General features: G+C 40.6%; 1 protein-coding gene across 1 annotated transcript in view; it reads left to right on the forward strand.

Moving 5' to 3' along the window:
- Positions 1-23,228, forward strand: part of LOC140704108 (uncharacterized) — a 245,593-nt gene extending 222,365 nt beyond the window's left edge. Inside the window, exon 3 of the mRNA XM_078385203.1 lies at positions 900-23,228. Within this exon, the coding sequence (XP_078241329.1) occupies positions 6,765-7,685 (921 nt within the window). The 5' untranslated portion in view covers positions 900-6,764 and the 3' untranslated portion in view covers positions 7,686-23,228. The remainder of the gene's footprint in view (positions 1-899) is intronic.
- The last annotated feature ends 278 nt before the right edge of the window (positions 23,229-23,506 follow it).

Below are 23,506 nucleotides of genomic sequence, written 5' to 3' on the forward strand. Positions count from 1 at the left end.
AGAACAAGAGCCATGGCAAAATAATTCCTCCAAAATGCTGCTTTTGCAGTACAAACCCTGAAGAGATTAACACCAGTCAGCTTGCTTCTTAACGCAGTGCTGCTCCAAGTAGGGCCCCTGCTCCAAAGAGCTTGTTGAGGCAATAATGCTGCCATGTAGATTCCACAGAGTTGGGAGTAACTAGTGACAAGTGACATAGTTACAACTAGTTGCTTTTTGGGACCATGAAGTATACCTTAGTTACATTTTGAAAGTAATTTAACAAGTAGTTAGAAGCTACTTTTTGACATAACAACTAAGAAGTTCTCATCATTTTCAAAAAGTTACTTTTAGTGGGCATTTCAAGACATTCTTCCAGGCTTTGGCAGGAATTTTTCAAGGTTTATGCCATCCTCTTATTTGTCCTTTGTGGCAAAGTAAGGATGGTTTTCTTTCTGTCTTTTCCAGTTCTGCATTTACAAGGTGCAATATCAGAACTGGCCATTAGAGGGAGGAAGGGGTGATTTACCTGTATTTCTCTAGTCTATTGTTCAGGACAGTGTAACACATTAATACACCACCACGCAAGGAATGCAACACTTACTTTTGCCAGTGGATAATGGCAACTTGTTTTCTGAAGCACTGCAACAAGTTTCTTCAAACTGATAGTGTTCCAAGGTGTGCTACTACATGACTGCTATTCTGAAACTGCAAAATTGCAGGTTATGCATACTCCCTGGTTCAGTCCTAACAATCCTCCCTGAAGGAGGCAGAAACAGAGGGGCACATGGATTGTGGTTATGTTAATGACTCTTGGCTATGTACCAACGGAGGTCAACAGTCATCTAAATGGGGAAAATGTGTCACTGTCTTTTTCTCTGAAAATGACTAACAAGCCTCTTTCTTTCTCCTTTTTTTAGATGAATGTTGAACCGTCTCCCACCAAAAAATCATTTTTGTTTAAAATTATCCATGGAGCTGATTCTGCACCACTGTGATAGATAATTTTAACAAAATGCATATGTGTGAGGACAGTGACCCTCTGGCAAGCTCTGCTTCATGTGATCAGATGTGCAACTCATCATGTGCCCGATTCTGCAACAGGTACACAACCATCCACTTGAAGGAGATCAATTGCCCTTCTGTAATTATATAACAGAATAGGGTTCCAGGCACTCTGCTTTGTCCTTGATATACTGAGGTGTATTTTTATTGCCACTAGATTGCATTTTGCTGTCATTTTGAGAATGATATAAATAATTGAACTAAGAGTAGCCTAGTATGAATAGTAATGATGAGATATGGTGATTATTTTTCTTTTCTGTTTGACCATGAACTAATTTCAGAGCTGGGACTGCTTTCAAAATCATCTCCCACAGGATATTGTTAGATGTAGATTCCTTCGCATCTCTCCAATTCCCCCCCACACACCATTATTCAAATAAAATACAACAAGTAGATCAAGTACCACAAATCTTAGAAAATACATGAGTCAAAGAGAAATGGTTAATACAAAGTAACTATTAAATAAATCTAGTTAGCTTATTGGTTTTTTTCATAAATAAGCTACATGGAAATAGTTAAATTTTTCATTGCCATTATCCATCACTGTGAAGAAGTATTGTAGATGCATAATTAAATCCAGTGAAATGTGAAATGTAAATATGAAAATTGCACTTGGAGGACTTAGCTGATTAAAATGGGTTGTACGTGAATGAAAATCCTGGGTTCCCTGTGATTGTTCCACGTTTTTATCAGTATGTACTGAATGAACAAGTGAAGTAAACCATGAAATAACCACCGAGATCACTGTAATTTTGAATTAATTATATATATAAAGTAAACTATTCTCCTTTCTACCCCTACACATCTCTCAAAATCAAATACAAACACTACCTTTATATAGGCATACTAGGTTCATTTGACTTTCACCTTTCTGTATATCATGCAAAAAACAAAACACAGAACAGCATGAAAAATAAAACATTGTGGCACTCCAAAGATCTGCTCTCAGTCATCCCAGAGTGCAGGACATATTATAAGGTGATCAAGTTACAAGAAGTTAGATTTGGGTTGAATGTAACTATTAGAACAATGAAACCAATTATGGTGGTGAGTGTTCCAATGATCGAAGGAAAGATTAGACAACCATCTGTCAGATAGACTTTGATTTGGATTCATGCACCAAGCAGGGGGTTGGATTTTATGTCTATCTAGGCCCTTCCAACTCCATTGCCTATGATTTTATGATTCATTGTCGATGAATTTATGATTCTATGGCTATTTTAGTTCAGTTTGAGCTTTCATGGGTCATGCCCATTTCCTCAGGCACTAGAATGAGAATATATCATGGGAAAGTGGGCATGCTTCAGAAAAAGCCCATTCTGAAATATAAGTCTTTAAAGTGCTTTTACATTTTTATTTGTATTGGTATAATTTGTTTATACAGACTAGCACAGCTACTTTTTTAAAAACTTAACCTTACCGTGGTCTATATGATTTCATGTACAGCTTTGACATCAAATCTGATATAATATGATCTAATACAGTGAATAAGTGAATGAAGAAATTTCTTCCAGTAGACAAAAATAAGTAATTTTTCAGCCACCTTGTGAAAAATCTAATTCTTCAATCGATAACATAGAAAGACGTTGCTCTGCACCTTCAAAATACTGCACCAACTTCAAATGAAGATGACAGCATCACCTCCAGATCTGCTCTGTGGCACAAAGAATGAGATCTGCAACTTCTCTTATTCATATTATGTGCTGTGAATAAAGGCCGCAAAGAATTAAGTACCATTCCCTGATGTTGTCATTGCTGGGTTCTCTGATTAGCTTTTTATTCATTTCAAGCCCAGTAGCTTTGTGAACTGCTGTTAAATTGTATGTTACTTAAAGAGGTGGGTAGCAACAAGCTTTTCCTCCTTCCTTTTTTATTCCAAAGGAAGTATAAGCAACATATCCTCACCAGGACACTTGCATGGGGTAGGGATAGGAAAAGCTTCAAAATATTCCCACAACTTTGTTGCTCAGAGCCCTGTGCATACTACCGAACATTTATATTGCTAAAAAGTGAAGCTGTATCTTTTTTTTTTTTTAGTAATATACATTTTTTTCCATGAATAGATGACCTTGCAATTGCAGGACCTCCCATTTAGAGTGAGACTAGTGGCACAGATGACAAAACCAAGACTGTCATACTTTGGTCACAACATCAAAACCCAAGACTTATTGGAAAGGACAATACGTTTAGGGAAATTTGAAGGCAGCAGGAAAAGAGGAATACCAAATATGAGATGGAATCATTCATTAAATTCATTCTTGCAATAGACAGCTATGTCCCTAGTGGTGAGACCTTGCAGAGGTCATTAATTCAGAGGGTCACCACCCTTCCTGCCTGCCAAAGCTCCTTTGAGCTTTCCATAATGTGGATTGACTGACAATTACACTTCTGCCTGCTTTCTGTTGATACGATGACTGGTTTATTGAACTAGACTAGACCTTTGCCTTGACCCACAGATTTCGAAAACATCTCCATACTTGGAAACCTAACAGCATTGATGATGACACAGACTCAGCACGTTAGTGGCAGCATTAGTCTTCACAATTCTATGTAGTAAACTGAACATGAAAAACACAACTTTAAGAGTTGGATTGAGAGACTTTTTCTTCCACCTAGCTGATGGTTTTACAATACACTTCTCAAGTTTAATTCCTGACTATTCAGGAAAGTATATGAGATCTTCCATCTGGACTGCGAGAGATTTTCTAGGGGATTTGCAAAATTCCATCTACACACATCTTCCATCTTGAATAAAGCTGGTGTCCAGATGTCAAATATATTGACCTTACCTGGTGTTAAAATCATGTTTCAACAACTCTAGCCAAGAATCCCTTGGGGTCCACTTATTAGAGAAGAGAGATGGTGCAATTAATCCTGCAGGATAATTCTGATGTCTGTTACTCAGTGTCTGCCTGCTGACAGGTGAAACATTTTACTTCTCTGACAGCTGAGGCTCTATACTGCAACGGTGCTGGATGGAGAGCAAAATATCCTGTAGTTTTTGCATAAACTTATGGAAGTCAATTTTTTTTCCTTGCTATTAGTTGGTGGAAGCTCTTTAATTGACATTCTGCCCTTCATGGCATTCAGATCTTAGTACATTAGTTCACAACAACCCATACAAGTTGTGCTTTCCATTTATTTGATCTTCCGACACGAACTATTTCCCTTCCAAGCTTTGCCACGGCAGGCCCTTCAGTCAGATTGGCGACTGCTACACACTTTTTGGCTATTCACCAGAAGAGTCTGATTCGATTCTAACAAAATCCACTAGAATTATATCATATTCTGTTTTTCAATAAAGATACATTGTGCAAAAAGTTGCAAATTAAGAACAGAAATGTACAAACCACTTCCAACCCACCAGGCATATGTGTGATATCATAAGATTCAAATAGGGGGCAAACATATTTCTCTTTCCCCCCTGTTTTTCTCTCTAGAATATGAACACTTCAATCTATCCATATAAGCACTATACAACCTCAGATTTTTCTTTCCTCACATGCAGGGCACCACTGGATTTAAAACTGATATAAAAATTAGTCATAACACTGATATTAGCAATGAAAAGGCTCTGTATGTGTTAAGATCAATATTAAATTGCTCTTTGCTATAAGAAATTGATATAGGCTGGCTGGATAGCTCAGTGAGTAAAGTGGTTTAACTTTCTAGTTGCAGAGCTAAAGGTAGGGAGTTCAATGACTTCCAAGGGGAAGAGCCAGCCTCTATATCCATGGGCTAGCTGAGTGCTTCCAGAGGAAGGGAATGGTAAAACACTTCTGAGTATTCTCTGCCTATAAAAGCCTAAAAAGGATTGACATAAGTCAGAACTTTACTTGATGACACATTATTATTTTAGAAGAAATGAATGGGAATCTAGGTTTGCTCACTTATATTGTTAGTGTTTCTTCTGATACTGCTTAAATGGACATAATGGGGGAAAATTGTGTTCTGATATGAGAAAAATTGTTTGTTTGTTTATATTATTTACATGCTGCCTTCTTCTGCATAAAGGAACCAAAGGAATTCACAATTAAAATGGTACAATAACAGCAGATTTAAAAATCATTAGAAACTATATTGAAACACAATTAAACACCAATCCAGATTAAAAGCAAGATTAAAAACAATTCTAAAAACATTTAAACATTTAAATTTCATAAATACATCCATTATGCAATTCTGGATGGGGGTGCTGACCCGGTGTATATTATTGAGACCTGGGTGGGAGAGGAGGGTCGTGTTCCCTCTCCCAGTTGTGTCTGCCTGGGTACTCGGTCCAGCACCAGTTTCGCTCAGAGGGTCGAGGAGGGGGAGTTGCTATAGTCTATACAAGTTATATCTCCTTGACCAGGCTTGCTATGCCTTTGAGAGGAGGTCTTGAGGGCCTCCTATCAAAGGAGCATACGAGACAGATTGGGGATTCTGTTGGTGTACCACCCACCCTGCTGCATACCAACAGTCTCCCTGCCCAAGCTGACGGAGGTAATCTCAGACCTGGTGTTGAGGAGTCCCAGGCTGTTGGTGCTGGGGGACCTCAACATCCATGCTGAGGCTGCCTTGACTGTGGTGGCTTAGGACTTCATGGCCGCCATAACAACCATGGAGCTGTCTCAATGTGTCATTGACCCGACACATGAGAAGGGCCATACTTTTGATGTGGTTTTCTCAACAGGACTGGAAGATGGTGGTTTGAAAGTGGAGGGGCTGGTTGTGACCCCATTGTCATGGTCAGACCACGTCCTGGTCAAGTTTAGTCTATTAGCTTCTTCTCTCCTCTGCAAGGTTGGGGGATCTATTACGAGGACCCACCCTTGGAAATTAATGGATCCGAATGGTTTCCTGAATGCTCTGGGGGATGTGGTTGGCACTCCTGTCCCCCATAGGAAGATGACCAGGGCAGTTGACACTATTGCACCTAAGCGCCCTCTCGCTGCACACAGAGCCCAGACAGCTCCTTGGTCTACATCTGAACTGCGGGGATGAAATGAAAGGGGAGATGGCTAGAGCGTGGGTGGAGGAAATCCCGCTGGCAGTATGATTGAACATGACTTAGAGCCCATTATCGGGCCTATTTTGTGGTAATACGGCTGGTGAAACGGCAATATTTCGCCATCCATAGTTGCTTCCTCAGTTGTCCAGCAGAGCTATTTCAGGTGGTCCAGGATCTTCTTCAACCAGGAAATCCAGTGGCAGTCCCAGACCACTCATCAGCTTGCTGTGATGAGTTTGCCATTCATTTTGAGGGAAAAAGCACTCAGATTCGCAGTGAGTTGGGCTCCACTATTAGTGCAGGATCAGAGGATGTGTCCAGTGTGTCATACTTAGGTAAAGTATTAATGGATGAGTTTCAATTGTTGAGACCTGAGAATGTGGACAGGGTGCTTGGATCTGTCCATTCTACCACCACTCTGTTCGACCCTTGCCCATCTTGGCTAATTGGAAGATCAGCCAGGGGGGTTCGCACCTGGGTCCAGGAGGCCGTGAATGCCTCTCTGAGAGAGGGAGTGGTCCCTACCCCCTTGAAAGAGGTAGTAATTTGGCCGCTCCTTAAAAAGCCTAACCTGGACCCAAGGCTGGTGGTTAACTACTGACCAGTGGCAAACCTCCCTTATTTGGGCAAGGTGTTGGAGCGGGTTGTGGCTGGGCAACTCTAGGCATTGCTGGATGAAACGGATTTTCTGGATCCATTGCAATCAGGTTTCAAGCCAGGCTTTGGTATGGAGACTGCCTTGGTTGCCCTGTACAATTACCTTTGCTGGAAGAGAGACAGGGGGAGTGTAACACTGTTGATACTCCTGGACCTCTCAGCAGCTTTCAACAATATCAACCATGGTGTCCTTCTGGATAGGCTGGCTGAGTTGCGAGTTGGGGGCAACACTTTAAGGTGGTTCCATTCCTTCATGGCTGACTGTGTCCAGGAGGTGGTGCTGGGGGACAGTTGCTCTGGCCCATGGTGTTTATGTCATGGGGTTCCTCAGGGCTTGATACTATCCCCCATGCTGTTTAACACCTACATGAAGCCACTGGGAGAGGTCATAAGGAGGTTTGTGCTGAGGAGTCAGCAATATGCTGATGACACTCAGCTCTGCATCTTGTTTTCCACCAATCCTGGTGAACCGGTTTCTGTGCTGAACTTGTGTCTAGACCTGATAATGGACTGGATGAGGGTTAATAAATTGAAACTCAATCCAGACAAGAGGAAAGTACTGTTAGTGGGTACTTCACTGGACAGGCTACAGGGCCATTTCCCTGCCCTGAATGGGGTTGAAATCCCCCTAAGGGACAGGGTCTGCAGCCTGGGGGTGCTCCTGGACCCTGGTCTATCTCTGGAAGCCCAGGTAGACTCGGTGGCCAGGGGCACCTTCCTTCAGCTGTGGAAATTATACCAGCTACGGCCCTACCTGGGCGAGCAGAGTCTCATGACAGTTACACACGCACTGGTAACATCCCATATAGATTACTGCAATGCACTGTATGTGGGGCTGCCTTTGAAGATGGTCCAGCGACTGCAACTGGTTCAGAATCGAGCTGCGTGGCTGGCGAGTGGTGGGTCACTAGGTAACATATCAGGCCAAATCTGTTTAAATTTCATTGGCTACCATTCGCTACCCAGGCCCAATTCAAACTGCTTGTTTTGACGTATAAAGCCCTAAATGGATTGGGCTCTGGATACCTGAAGGACCGCCTCCTTCCATATGAACCTACCCCGCAATTAAGATCTAGCCAGGGGACCCTCCTGGAAGAGATATCCCTTAAGGAGGTAAGAGGGGTGGCTTGTAGACAAATGGCCTTTTTGGCAGCTGTCCCCAGACTTTGGAACGCCATCCCAAGGGAGATTTGTGTGGCACTGATATTGATGACATTTCAGAGCCAAGTCAAAACCTTCCTGTTCCAGAATTCTTTTAATTGAAATAATATCAACTGTGGGTCCTGATGGCAATTTTTAGAGCACTGTATTCTTAATTGTATTTTAATTGTTTTATCTTTTTATCTTTTTACTGTATTTAAATTGTTGCAAGCCGCCCAGAGACCTTTGGGTAGTGTGGGTGGCGTGTAAGTTAAATACTGTAAATAAATAAAATAAATACATAAATAAAATACAGCATTCCTTAGACACCAACATATTGCTTAAAAATCTACCTGGAAAGGGAGGTCTTTGCCAGACGGAAGAACAAGAGGGAGGGAGCCAACCTGACTTCTCAGGACAGCACATTATGAAATTTGGGAGCAACCACTGATAAGGCCTTCTCTTATGTAATCACCAAACAAGCTTGGGAAGCGACACTCCCATTAATGTTACTTGACCATCAAAGCACTGGTGTTTTTCATTTGCTAGCAGTAACCAGTAACTTTTCTCACATAAACCAATCACAATATGAGCTATTCAGTAAGGCAGCCAAACAGTAGAGAATTAGATAGTAGCATTAAATGTTCTGGCTGATGCCATACAGTACATCATCCTTTCTTTGGCTGTAAACTTATTTGATGTGTTGTAAAACAGTAACTCTTATGTCATCCCTTTTAAAGGAAATTGTGGGAGAGTGTTTGTGAGTGGTCCTGTAAGAGGCAGCAAGCTACTTCACTAGCTCATCACGAGTACCAGGATCCTGTTTTCTTCAAGACATTCACAGTATTACCTAGGAGAAGGATATGAAACAGGGCGTCAGGAACTTCAGACCCTTTTGGCCTACCATTTCAATCAGCCTGATCCAGCACATTCATTGGGAGATGATTATGCTTCTAGATGGAAACACAATTAAAAAGCACTGTGCAAGGAAAGGTAATACCTGATACATGCCTAGTTGCCCAGAAATAAGTTAACTATCCATTTTCCTGCTTGCAGTAATTAACTAATTCTTTGCCTTTTTCTCATGTTGTTTGTCTGTCACAAGCCTGCAGATGCTGAAGTACCGGATTGGTATTCAAATGGATCAGCGGATGTTTTAGAAAGGTGACATAATCAAAACAACAAAACAATACAATGATGGAGTTGTACTGCTTTTTAACTGGCTTGCAGTGACACTGAAAGTAGAAGTTACAGGGATTTGGAGATAATAAAAAAAATGAGGAAATAGGAAATATATTAAAATAGGATTAGAATAGTAAATCCATCAAGCTTGGAGGCTCAGTGGGTGTTGGAGCTGTAGGCAGCTAATCCCGCTCATCACATTGATATTCTCAGACAGTCTCTTGGATGTTATACCACCATCACATGGATGTGCTTAAGCCCTTTAATTTCAATCTCAAGCATGTTTCCTAACCCTCCTGGTGTTCAGCACCACAAAACCTTAGTACGATCAAGAGTTCCCCCACCCTCAGACAGCTTCCTGTGAAACATCAAAACACTCAACAAGGACTAGATGATAGATTTAAAAAATCATTTAAATGATCATACTTTTAGACAGGTGCTCCTAGTTGGATTCATGAATATTTCAAAATGCACAGCCCAGGAAAACCAACACAGATAACTTTCAGAACGTTGCCTGTTGTAGGCTTCCCATTATTATCTGTTTAGCCATGGGCAGGAGCAGGAAGCTTGATCAGACACTGGACTCCTCAAGCGTGGTTCTTTCCCTGCTCTTAAGAACCAGACAACAGTTCAAAACAATTAGGTTCTCCCACATGGCAGCCATTGCTGTCATTTGGACTGCCATCAGTCCTGACATTAGGTAGACCCTTCTTTCGGAAAACAGGATGTGAGTCTCCTCTACTTCAATGCATCACCACACTCAATAAGCAGTCAGTAATAAAGAGAACTAAGCATGTGGAAGTTAAGAGAGGTGCCTGGGGATGAACTTAAAACACGAAGAGCTTCTAGTTACTCATTCAAATAATGCAGCTGTGGTTGCATAATTAGCTTTTAGCTACTTGGGTTACCAGCACTTAATTATTCCAGAGTATGTTGTTAAATAATTAGAGCTGTCTTGTTTACTAGCTGATTTTCTGTCCTCTGCTCTGGGGTAATTTGTTTTATAATGTATTCAGCTCCCAGGATGACCAGCAGCCAGAAAGATGCAAATGCCAGCAAAATAATAATAATACATATTTTTAAAAAATCTGCTTTTCTTTGTATTTCACCTTTAGCAGTGTTGACATGTTTCCAGCATGGACAGTGTGCTGCTGTCACTTTATGTAGACTCCGTACTTGACATCTGCTATCCCTTCTCTTAGAGCTTATGTCTAAGACAGATGCAATCCCTGGTGCTGCTTGCCTGCAATGCAGGATACTCGTCAGCTGTGTGCTTATATTATAAGCCTTGCTGAGCTGCCAATTCACATTTCAGAGCAGTTACATATTTAGAAGCAGACATGATTTTTTTTTGCAAAATACACACAAGTGAAGGTTGATTGTGCATGTAATCAACACTAGAAAAGAAATGCATAGTCTACTTCTAAACTATTGTTGTTACATGCTGCCAAGTCACCTCTGACTTATGGAAACCTTATTAATGATGTACAACATACCCATTCCTCAACTGCCCTGTTGAACTCTTGTAAACTTAAGTTCGTGGTTTCTTTTAGGGAATCAATGCATTTTTGTATTTGGTCTTGCTCTTTTAGGTAAAGGTCAAGGTTCCCCTTGACATTTAGTCCAGTCGTGTCCAACTCTAGGGGGTGGTGCTCATCCCCATCTCCAATCCATAGAGCCAGCATTTGTCCATAGACAGTTTCCGTGGTCACATGGCCAGTGCGAATAAACACAAAACGCTTTTACCTTCCCACCATGGTAGTACCTATTTATCTACTCGCATTTACATGTTTTCGAACTGCTAGGTTGGCAGGAGCTGGGACAAGTGATGGGAGCTTATGACGGCTGGTCTTCTGACCTTGAAGCACAAAGGCTTCTGTAGTTTAACCTGCAGCAGCACCACATCCTACCATGTTCCTCTTTTACTATTCCCTTAAACCTTTCCCAGCATTATTGTCTTTTCCAGAAAATCCTGCCTGCTCATGATGTATCCAAAATGGGACAGACTCTGTTTCAACATTTTTGCCTCCAGAGATAGTTCAGGTTTGATTTTTTCTAGGATCTGCTTGTTCGTCTTTCTAGCAGTCCAGGGTATCCACAAAGCTCTCCTGGAAACACCACATTTAAAATGAATCATTCCCCCCCCGTCAGCTTTATGTACTGTCTAGCTTTCACATCTGTACATAGTGATTATGAAAATATTCAAGCATTTTCTCTCATATACAGAGGATTCTGGATTAATGGAAAATTAAATTTAAAATAATATCAGCCAGCATGACTTTTCAACTGTGGCACTAATGGTATGGTACATTTTGTAGAAAACAATTTGGAGTCTCCAAAAATTCTATACAAGGATTACAATTTTAATACCAGGTGAACACAACAGTGACTGATTGATACAAGGAACAGCTATAAGAATTTTGCTCACCCCATGCTGCTGTGTTCAAGGATACACTTTGGTCTCTGTAAGCCTAACAGTCCTAGAGAGAAGCATATATACTCCTAACAGGAAGGCCAGAATTGCATACGCAATTGTGTCAAAGAACAGACACAGTGCAGTTCCAGTACCATGTAATATTGATGCATTGCACTTTTTCAATATGCCATTTACACTGTGGCTGGCTAAATGATAGCTGCAAGAAAAGGCAAGGGAGAGAGTTTTATGTTGGCTCCATGGGTTACATACACACAAGGCAGTCCAGCCTCAGCAGAGCCCCAGCTGAGGAGGAAGGTGGGAAAAGGAGGGTTTCTGCCCTTCTGCCTCCCCAAACGTCTCCTGGATATTTCCCCCTCATGCCAATACTGCCCACCCCAAGCCTCTCCCGCCACTGCTGCCCTTTATGGCTGCCACCTTAATTACAAGTAAACTGGATAAATCTACTCATGAGAAAACAATCTTAATTGAAAGTGATTGAAAGACTTGTGTGGACCCTTCTCACAGGAGAATAAACATCTCCAGGATAAATGGATCACTCAAGTGAGAGAGAAAATCAATTGCACTTAAGATTAGAGCCTTTTAAGTGCAAACTGGATCACTTCGAGTTCTCCTGTCAGGACAGGCTCTAGGTCTTTGGAAAGGGACCTGTGGAATACCTAAATGAGATATGAGAGGGGCGACGAAATGCAGACATATACAAGGCTGCTTTCACCCTATGATAATTTCATGGCCCACATCCTATGGTACTCCACAAATTGAGTATGCCTTTTTAATTTATAAGGCAATTCTGACTGAATACATGTCTTGCATGTATCCCATGATTGCTTCTCATAAATTTCCTAGGAAATGAAATGCAGCTAGCAAGGCAAGTGCTTGAAGCTCGCTTGGAAATGCATGCCTTCTTCCTTCTTGCAGGTCTAGGCAAAAGGATGCTCCCGTTATGTCTTTCTTCCCATAAAACGTTAATTTGGAATCAAAGCCACAGGGATGGGGAATCATCTCGGGACTCACTGTCACATCAAACTTAAATTGCACCAGTGACTCAAGTTGGACTTGACTTGAATTTTGTTTTGTTTTTTCAATGACACAGAGTCAACTTGGGGGGGGGAGTTGTTTTTAATGGGGACTCAGAATTTAATCTTTTATTTTACTGGGGTAACCATGGAATTTGCTATAAGGTCTAATATAATATGGTACTTTTTTTTAAAAAAAAGTTTTCTTCTGCTTTAAGAAACATTAAATAAAAGTCATCATGTTCAAAACATATAGGCCTATTAAGAAAACCATATTAAAGGATGGAGACAAAGAGAAGTTGAATTGCAGTACTTCTAGAACAGTTTAGACAGTATGATCCTCTGCACCTTTATTTGGAAGTAACATCCTCAATGTTAGATCATACATCTAAGCTAAGAGTATGGAAAATTACAAACAAAATGTAACTCATTCTTCTCCCCCCCCCCCAAATATTTTGTTGACTTATTTGGCAATTTATACCTATTTTTCTTCTCCAATAAGGATTTTACAGGTAAAAAAAAATCCAAATCACATTGCAGCATGGATGGCTTGTAGCATTAAGTATGGAAAAGGTGCATCACTTCCTTAGCAAAAAGCCACCGATGCATCAAGGCTGTGATTTTGTGAAATGTTACACAAATGTATGAGGCTACCAATCCAGTGAAAAGCGTTTTTCAGAAAAAACACATTTAAAAAGATCTAATTGATTAATGTAATGAGCACACTTTTGCCTCATATGGACACCATGATCTCAGTCCAATAAACTATGGATAATTTAAAAAGAAGTGAACCTCATGCCTATTGGCATCTCTCCCCATCCTCTTTTATCTCATGTGTCTTATTTTTGGTGAACGTTTGGAATCAACAAATAATAGTCTCAGAACTCCCTATAAACCATAATCTGCTCCTTGATCCATTAACTTAGTAGGTCAATTCAGGAAATGATGGCTGTGACTACTTTGTGATTCACTCCCATTTTTGTCTTTCTGTTGCCATGGTATAATTCGAGGTATTTTCCGATGACTATGAGACATAATTGGGAATGAACTTAGCCTTTTTCCATGGCCATTCACACCTTTTCAGTTCACCAATGTGGTCTCTCTCTCTTTTTTTAATGGGGATGGAATTGGGATCTCACCGTTTCATTTTGGTTTCAGGAATGTGTGATTGCTCATATTGTTCCAAACCAGTAGTGGGGAGCATGACTTTAAATGATGTTGATGGTGACATTGTCAGTGGGATATGGCTGGCAGGATCCAACTTGTCTCTTCAGGTATGAAAGCTACACAGAGCTGAGGCTCTTCTTAAAACTGTTCTACTCAAAGGCCAAAACAGTTCCTATTGTTTCCCTTTTTCTTTTCCAGGATGGGAAGATTAACCATTGTTCTACAATCCATGGCCACTTGGAGACCCACCCTCTTCTGGCAGACACCCCATCCTTTTCTATAGTTACTGCTCCAAATATTTTTTTTTTTAAAAAAAAAACTGCTTTATCAGATGCATCTATGTCCAGTTGCACCTGCAGACCTCACTGATGACGTTCTTCCTTTCCACCAAGTGAATTCAAAGTACAGCTGTTTGAAACTTGGCTTCTGGAAGCCAAGCGCATGCCTCTCCAAATGACTGTAACCACATTCTTTACAGTCCATTTGCTTTCTCTTGTATCTCAATTTTGACTTTGAAATTCCTTGTTTCCACGTTTCCATTTTTATTTAATTTTAATTTTTATATTTCTCCCTTCGGCATATGGAATAGCTGGATGATATGAAGCAGCTCTTCTGGAAAGGAGCTTTAAAAACAGCTAGCTGTTTTCTGATCGCAATTAAGCACATCTCCACAACAGAAATGTGATTCCTATGTTTGTTTGTTTGTTTTTAAGTGTACTACCTTCTGTAATTTATAACATGTAGAATTTTTTAAAGCAAAAAAATTATACTGCAATGAGTAAATACCATTTTAGGGTGAGAAATACAGAGTGGCATAAAGCTATTTCCATTTGGGCAAAGGTTTACCAAATTCTCTTTCTAACTGGAAAGAAAAGAAAGGAAAAGAAAGGAAACATAATGCTTGTAACAAATGGCCTAAGTGACAATTTGACTATATTGCCAACATGCAAGCTGAGCAGCTGGGCTACACTGGCATTAGTCGGTGCGTCATTCCAGTTTTAATGGGTGCAAGAATTGAATAGTCTCGTACAATTAACATAAATATAAACAAGAAACAGACTCAGATAATCACAGGTATGTCTAGCAATTACAGTTAGAGTGCTAAATAAACTGCTGAGTAAAAGACAGCTTTAATCACCAGCTAAGGCAACCATCCCATTTTCTCCTTCTGTAGGTTCTTTGTCTGTGTAGATAGCCTACTGCATCAAAAAGAAAAGTTGAATGAAAACATATGACAGAAAAAAGCTGTTGAGCTGTTCCATGGAGTTCTGAGGACAGTTATATCTTAGGGATGGGAAGGAAGGAAAGTGTTGACTTACTCTTGCAGAATTAAATCACTGATTATGTAGCTCAGAACTGTGTATCTATAGGATGAAGAACTTTTAAGGCATTTCCCATTTTTTTCTGGCCTATAGCTACAACTCTCATTGTCCCTTACCATTAGCTATGCTGGATGGGGCTGATGGGAGCTGTAAGCCAAAATACCTGGGCATCCAAGTGTTTCTCTCCCATTTATATATGTAGAAGAAGTTTCTCAGGCTTTCCTTTCCAGTGTCATCTAGAGGAGTGGTCCCCAACCTTGGGCCTCCAGATGTTCCTGGACTACCACTCCCAGAAGCCTTCACCACCACTTCTGCTGGCCAGGATTTCTGGGAGTTGAAGTCCAAGAACATCTGGAGGCTCAAGGTTGGGGACCACTGATCTAGAGAAGCTGGGAAGTGAACTTCAGATGGATGGGGCACTAGTGGTTCAAGCAGGAGGCTGGGATTTGGGAGATTCAAGCCACGAAAATCTCTTCGTCACCCTGGGTTAGTCACAGTGTCTTAGTCTGATCTATTTCACAAGGTTGCTTTTAGGCTTGCTTGCCAGGTCTCAAGGTGCCAGCTCAAGCTTGATGGAGCTGCATGCCTCTCTGGATCTCCAAAGTGAAGAGCACTGAATGAGAAGAAAGTCTGATTTTTTAAAATAGATCACAAGCTAAATATGAGCCAACAGTGTGATGTGGCTACAAAAAAGGCTAATGCTACTTTAGACTGCATTAATAGAAGTATAGCTTCCAAATCCCATGAGATGCTAGTCCCCCTCTATCCAGCACTGGTTAGGCCTTACCTTGACAGTTCTGGATACCACACTTCAGGAAGGATGCTAACACATTGGAAGAAGTTCAGAGGAGGGCGACAAGGATGATCAGGGGGCTGGAAACCAAGCTTTATGAGGAAAGGCTAAAAGAAGTGGGCATGTTTAGCCTTGAGAAAAGAAGACAGAGGGGTGATATTATAGCACTCTTCAAATATTGGAAAGGCTGCCATACAGAGGAGGGGTAAAATCTGTTCTTGATCATCCCAGAGTGCAAGAGACGCAACAATGGGCTCAAGTTAAAGGAAGCCAGATTTTGACTGAATATCAGGAAAAACTTCCTGACTGTTAGAGCAGTACGACAGTGGAACCAGGTACCTCGGGAGTTGGTGAGTGCTCCAGCACTGGAGGCATTCAGGAAAAACTTAGATAATCACCTGGCAGATATTCTTTGATTGTATTCCTGCATTGAGAAGGGGGTTGAACTTGATGGCCTTGCAGGCCCCTTCCAACTTCACTTTTCTATGATTCTATGAAAACCTATTAAAACACAGCCACCCACCCATTTTTGTTGGCACCAGGACTCACTAGTTCAGCATAAAAGTATCTTGTCCTTCCACAGGCTGGTGGGAAAAAAACCCAAAAAAATTGAAGCAAGAAAAAGAACTGGGGAGATAGCCTGTGGTTCAGGCAGCTGGGCCCTGTCATGCCATTTAGAGCAGGGCAGTATCATCACAATGAAGAAATGTGGGCTTAATGAAAAAATAATACTCCATTCTCAAAATCCACAAACGATTGTTTTGGGTTCTCAGCCTGTCACCCAATGGTCTTCTTCTAGCCTTTGATGATGAAAGAGCTCTGGATTTCATATTGAATCAAAATTGGTCCCTAAAATTAAAAACTTACTGCACCTGCCGTCTAATTGTGAGGAATCACATAATTCATTTTAGTGAGGGATATGGGGTAATTAACTGGCCTTCACACATTCTTTTCCTTTCTACCACTTGAAGAACATTTCATTATCTACTTACTTTTATTGAAAGAACCTAACTGGCTAATTCCCATTGCGCAGTCTCAAACTAAACAAGAACCAAAAGACCAACAAACCACTGCAGTGTAGAGGCATATGTATATAGGAAGCTGCCATATTCCGTGTCAGACTATTGTCTAGCTCATTATTTTTTACATACTGACTGCTAACAGTTTTCCAAGGTTTCATACAGAGGCTCTTCCTAACTCTTTCTGGAAATGTTGAGGAGTTAATCTGTGACCTTCTTAATGTCCATAGGGGCTGGTGGGGGCTGGCAGGCATCCGTCCATCCATCTGTGCGGGGCGGGTGCGGGTGTGTGTGTACGTGCAGATGCAGCCACGCATACACATACACGTGCACACACACACACATTCCTGTTCCTTTGGCCCCCCAAAACTTTGAAAGTATTTGGTGTGGCCCTCACTTTAAAAGGTTTGGAGACCCCTGATGTATGTAGCCAGTCATCAAGTCCTGTAGTTAGTTGTGACACTATGAATTAGTTAATCTCTGCTAATGTAACCAATTATTATTTTTCTACAGAATGCTGCTTAATTTTGATATATTCAGAACTGTTAATAAATGCAATATTTTGTTCTTTCTCTTCAGTGTCTCTGAGTGAATTATTGAGACAGTAAGTGCCAGTTGAGGAGAACAAAACAAAAAGGGATGGCCTACCTTGGGAGACTTGAAGCTAATTCTGCTCTGTAGGTTCCTGGACCTTTTCCCCTCTGTGTAGTTAGAGCTTTTTAATCCACTAACATTTCACACTCTGCTCCACTTGCCATACAACAGAAAAACAGCCTTGTGTCTTCAAATATGCAGGCACCCATTTGAGCAAAGTATACTCTATATTGTTAGTTTCTGGAATTAGCTACAGCAGCTGCAGGGAAAAAGGATAATCAGCCAGTATTGGGGCCCTTGCTTTTTTCTTGGCACAAGGCAGCAGATAAGCCAAGAGGATGACACTGATATACGGTGTGTATGCAAACAGAATGAATAAAAGTAAAGAAGCTTTGGAGGAACAACAGATTATATTGCTTTACCCAAAGACACTTTTTCTTCGTGTTTGCTCTTCATGTGCCTCCTCCTCTTCCCCATTTCCCCTCGCCAGTGCAGCATATGGCACAAATACATATCGAATTGAGCCCACAGATGATTCATAACAGAAGGTACTCCGCCCCCAGTCTGTTAGAAGCCTTGAACTAATGGCTGTTATATCCACATCAAAAGAAAGACCAGCCTTGCAATGGGCTAATGGTAATGATAAGCAACACGCTGACACACAGGAGACAAATTGGTGCCAGTAATCTAAAAACTCATCCTGTTATCCAGACAGATTCATATAGGAAGGTTGCTCAGGGGCTCATTTCCAACATGCATACAGATGAAAAACTGAAAGACAGCAAGATGCAAGGAATCAAAGAGGGAAGCGTTCACAGCTCTGCCTTACCTGCTATTCTAACTAACATTCCAAAGGAGGAGGCAAAACATTGCCATAATAATAATAATAATCTGAAAATCACAGAGCTGGAAGGGACCCTCTAGATCATCAAGTCCAGCCCTGTCAAGGAGCAACAGTGGGGAATCAAATTCCAAACCTCTGACCCTACGACTAGATCCCTAAACCACTAAACATTACTCTTTTGCGTACGAAAAACTGACCTCCGATTGGGACACAAGGTCTACAGAAAACCCACCCAAACAGACCGGTACCTACACAAAAACTCCAACCACCACCCACAGCAAAAAAGAGGCATAATCAAAACACTGGTAGACCATGCAAATCGGAACTGTGAAGCTCAGTTTCTCAGCACTGAACTCAACCATTTGAATTGGGCCCTACAGGCAAATGGATACTCCAAAAATAAAATCACAAGAGCCATCAAACCAAGAAAACAACACCAAACTGAAGAAGAAAAACAGCCACCCACAAATAAAGTATTTATGCCATACATCAAAGGGGTCATGGACCGCATGGGGAAGCTTTTGAAAAAACACAACATACAAACAGTATTCAAGCCCACCACAAAAATACAAGAAATGTTACGGTCAGCAAAGGACAGAAGGGACCCCCTTGCCATTGCAGGAGTATACCGGATACCTTGTAGTTGTGGCCAGGTATATATTGGGACCACAAAATGAAGCATCCACACCAGAATCAAAGAATATGAAATACACTGCAGAGTAAAACAACCAGAAAAATTGGCAGTAGCTGAACATGCCCTGAAACAAGCTGGACATAAAATCCTATTTCAAAACAAAGAGATACTGGACAGCACCAGCAATCATTATGTTAGACTACTCAGGGAAGCCATTGAAATCCACAAACCCCAGCACAGTTTCAACAAAAAAGAAGGCAGTCTAAAAATCAACAAAGCCTGGCTCCCAGCACTGAAAAATACAGCCTGCAAAAAGGTCAATGAACTCTAACCAGCCACAAGGACTGGTAGTCACTGCACACAAAAGACTAGCTAATGACACCCATCAATCACAGTGACATGTCATCTCCACCCTTATCACAACAAAACATGCATAACAAAAACACCCTGATCATCATAATCATCCAATCTCCTGAAAAGGGTAAAAAGATGATCCCATAGCTACAAATACTCAACAATCCTACACATTACATCAGAACACAGGCAGAGTTCTAGCTCCTGTCCTCGGAAGATGCCGGCCACAGATATTGATGAAATGTTAGGAAGAAAACCCTCCAGAACACAGCCAAGCAGCTTGAAAAACCTGCAACAACAAAAGTAAAAATTAATTTCTCAATTGAGATAAGCACAAAATATACATTTTGTGCTTATCTCAGTTGAGAAATTATGTATCCCCTAGGTTTTTTGATATCAACACTAGTATGGCTGTCATTCTATTCAAGCGTGTTTCAAGTTTCCTGTTTTGTGTCACAGTTTCCCAGTTAAGCCTCCACCCCTCCTAATAGCTACTCAGTCACAATGCTCTCACTCATCTCAGGATGAGAGCAACCAGAGAGAGTCAGATGTGGGGTAGACTATGGATGTTTGACTGTAACCATCTCACTCCCTCAACAACTGTTTAGTCTTCCAGACTTTGAGTTGCTCTAGAGCATTTAACACAAAAAGGAAATTCCCAGGGCTAAAAAGTGAAAGCACGAATGCCAACCTTTTGAGGTAGCTGCCACCACTTCCCCACACAAGCACCTCAAAAAAATCCCAGTAGGTTAGGGCTAGTTTTAGTACCACAAACCCTCTCAGTTAAAAGTCCAAACAGCTGCAAGAAAGGATTTTTGTTTATCAAAAAGAAAGAAAAAGAGGGGAAAGAACCATTTAAATGGATAAAAGAGTAACCATTCCACAAAGTTACAAGAAACAGCCTTTCAAAATGCGAGAGCAGAGTGTAGACAGACTTTCTAGCATTTAAGCAGAAAACACACCAGAAAATAAAAAAAGCAAATCTTCCTTTTTTATATTCTCAAACCTGAGTAGAGAGATGGCATATTTCTGGGTATACACAGAGTGTATCCTCTGGGACAGCTTCATAGGAGAGCAAACATACCCAATTTCTCTTGAACAGCTGGGAAGCTAAGCATTGTTCTTCTGAGAGGCATGCTAGGCTAAATAACTAATTTTCCTAAGCCATTTTATAAAAGTTAATGAGCCAATAAACACCTATTGCCACCACACCTTCAATCTCTTTTGTGTTGCATCAGGACAAATGATAGCTGCTGGCTTGATGCTATTCTCATCACCCAAGTCTACATAACTCTCTGCGAAAGCTTCAGACTGACTCCTTTCAGATCAGAATTACAGATAACTCATTAGTGTCCATTGAGGGCATGAGGATATGTCCTCTAATAAAGGTAAGTGTAGATGTGTTTGGTCAATCTTTCCTTTGAAGTGTTCAATAGCAGGAGATGAGATGAAGGTGTGAACTGTCCATTTTCACACTGACCTCTGTCTATGAGGTCAGCTTTGCAGGCTCATGGAAGCATAGAAGAATTCAGCAACTGAGCTTCATATTGCATACACTCCAAGTTCTCAGTTTCTTCACATCATGTCCTTAGGAGTGCACAGAAACTCATAATAAAACAAGAGTCAACCTACATTTTGCTATAGGAAATCTTGGTTCATAATTTCATGACATTTTAAAATTGTTTTATGAAATAAATGCTTTCATATGTTAGTTCTTTTGTGCCCTGAAATTGATACCAACTTATAGTGACCCAAACATGGCTTTTGGGTGAAGTTATACATTTAAGGAGTGGTTTTCACTCCCAACAAGGTTATATACATGTTTTGAAACTCATTTTTCAGCCAGTAGTGTAATCTATAGAAGTATGTGACATAAACCTGATGTATTACTGACAAAGAACAGCAAGGCTCGTTCAGAGCCTGTGGGTATTAATGGCAAACAGCAATTTGACTCAAACATTTCCATTTAGTGCTTCCACTCTCCCTCTTACCTTGTTTATTCACCTTCCAAAATGTCAGAAACAGTACTGTTCCTAAATGGAAGTGACTGTACCTAATGAGAAAGGATTTTGTGCAGATGACTAAACATGAAACTCTTACAGGAGCCTGAACACAAATCAACATACTCAACACTAGCATTGTCAGCTGTGCCAAGTGACTCTTATTTCCCAATGTTATGTTGAAATTGTCTTTTTAACATCCGTATTAATGCAGTCGCATATTCTTTGTATGCACAAACAATACAAACTGACTTCTCTTAACTACTGAGATGTGGCACACTCTTATTACATTTTCTACTCTCATACTCTACAAGAGATAGGGGCTCTTGGCATGGCAAGGCTGACTGTTAACAGTTTGTTCATACCCACAGTACTTCTCAAACCAAAAATGAGAATATGACAAGTCAGTTTACTTATCTTCAAGGTTCCCACAATTTATATAAGATGCCATTATGTAGAATTAGTGCCCTGTGAAGAGCTGTTGTGCTACAATGGTCAAACTGGAACTTGCCCAAGGCTAGATTAGGACCAAGGAAACCTATTCAAATCAGGGTTCAAATCCCTGATTGCCCATGGAAACATATTGAGGGCGGGTTGACAGTGGTAAACCACTCATTGAGCATCTCACTTCAAAAACCCTATCACAGTCACTGTAAGTCAGAAACAAATTAACAGCATGTAATAACTGGATAGCTCAGTGAATTAGGTATAGGGAACCAGGGATTGGGACTTCAATTCCCCACTCTGCATTCTATAAGAGCCATCTAATGTAGCCTTGGGCTTTTGTAATAAACCCTTCACGAATCAACAAATAACTTCATTATTTGTCCCTTCATGGGGGCAATGTCATGCTTTGTGAGTCATCAACTTTTGATGACTCACAAAGCGGGATGACTCACCAAAATGGTGAGTCGTCCCCATCTCTAGTTATTAGTTAGCATGATCATAGTGTTGTCGGAATGTGGTCTGGTTAGAGTTAATTTGAGATGTATTTATTTAGGTCAGGAATATATTTATTTAGAAAGGTCAGGAAAGTTAGAGCAGAAAGCTGATAGGATTTAGAAGTCTGTTTTGGAGAGGTGTGTAGTGGTCTGTGGCAGACTTTATGAAGAGAAATCTATAATTTTTAAAGTCTCTATGTAAGGAAGATTGAGAATCTGTAATATAATTATATTGAACTTTAAATTCTGAAGAAACATATTTAAGTATTACTGTTCTTTTAACCCTGATTGCTTATATCCAAGAACTTATCTTTCCCTTCATACCTATTATGTATAGGTGCTAAATAAAAAAACTGTGTGATTATTTGAACTAATCTCTCCTCTTTATTTGTTACAAATGGAAATAAGAATCCAGAATCCAGAATACTAATGAAGAATACAGAATACAGAATACTAATAATACTCACCTTACGTGAAACTACACTTTACCACAAGGGGCACAGAGTTTAATTTAGATTGAGAAACCCCTTCACAGAACATCTGAATTATTTATTTATTTTTATTTATTTATTTAATTTATACCCTGCCTATCTGGCCCACCGGACCACTCTAGGCGGCTAGAATACCAGCTTGGAGTGAGGGAGTCTCTGGCTGGGACAAAGGAAGAACCCCAAAATACTTAGGATGAGGTTTTAGATGTGGTTGTTCTTGCAGTTTAATGCATGCCCTAGTAACACTAAGGAGTAGTGGCTAGGACTTTAGGCATTTTAAAGGCGTGAAAAGGTACCTGAGTGGTCCCTGTGACAGCCTGAGGAGTCTGTGACACAACTAGTGTGGAAATTAGCAGCAAAGTCATTGTCTCCTTGGGCTGGAATGTCGCATTCCCCATCTCGTGTCAGAGAATGAGAGAAATAAGGATTCCTATCCCCAAACTTTAAACAACCTACTATCTCCTTCTGCTGCTTCCTTGGGTTTGGCAGAGGGGAGTGTGTGGAACTATCTACAGAATCATACTACCAGCACCACATCCCGTGTTGTGTCCACCAGTGGCTCAAGTCCCTGAGCAACATAATTGAGGATGGGCAGGCATATATTGGAAGCTAGCAGGTCAGATACACATATTTTTTGGAGCTCAGGGAATGTTTTCAGGACATTTAGAAGTTGGTACACTGTAGAAGCTTACATGCAAAGACTTTCGCCTGCAGATATTTATTTATTTATTTATTTATTTATTTATTTGATTTTTACCCCGCCCCTCTAGACCATGTCTACTCGGGGCGGCTTACAAAATAAAACAAAACAGTATAAAAATATATAAAATCATAAAAATTACAACTACAGTTTCAATTTAAAACAATTAATTTAAAAAGAG

Source organism: Pogona vitticeps, chromosome 2, assembly GCF_051106095.1.
Source record: "Pogona vitticeps strain Pit_001003342236 chromosome 2, PviZW2.1, whole genome shotgun sequence".
Lineage (NCBI taxonomy): Eukaryota > Metazoa > Chordata > Lepidosauria > Squamata > Agamidae > Pogona > Pogona vitticeps.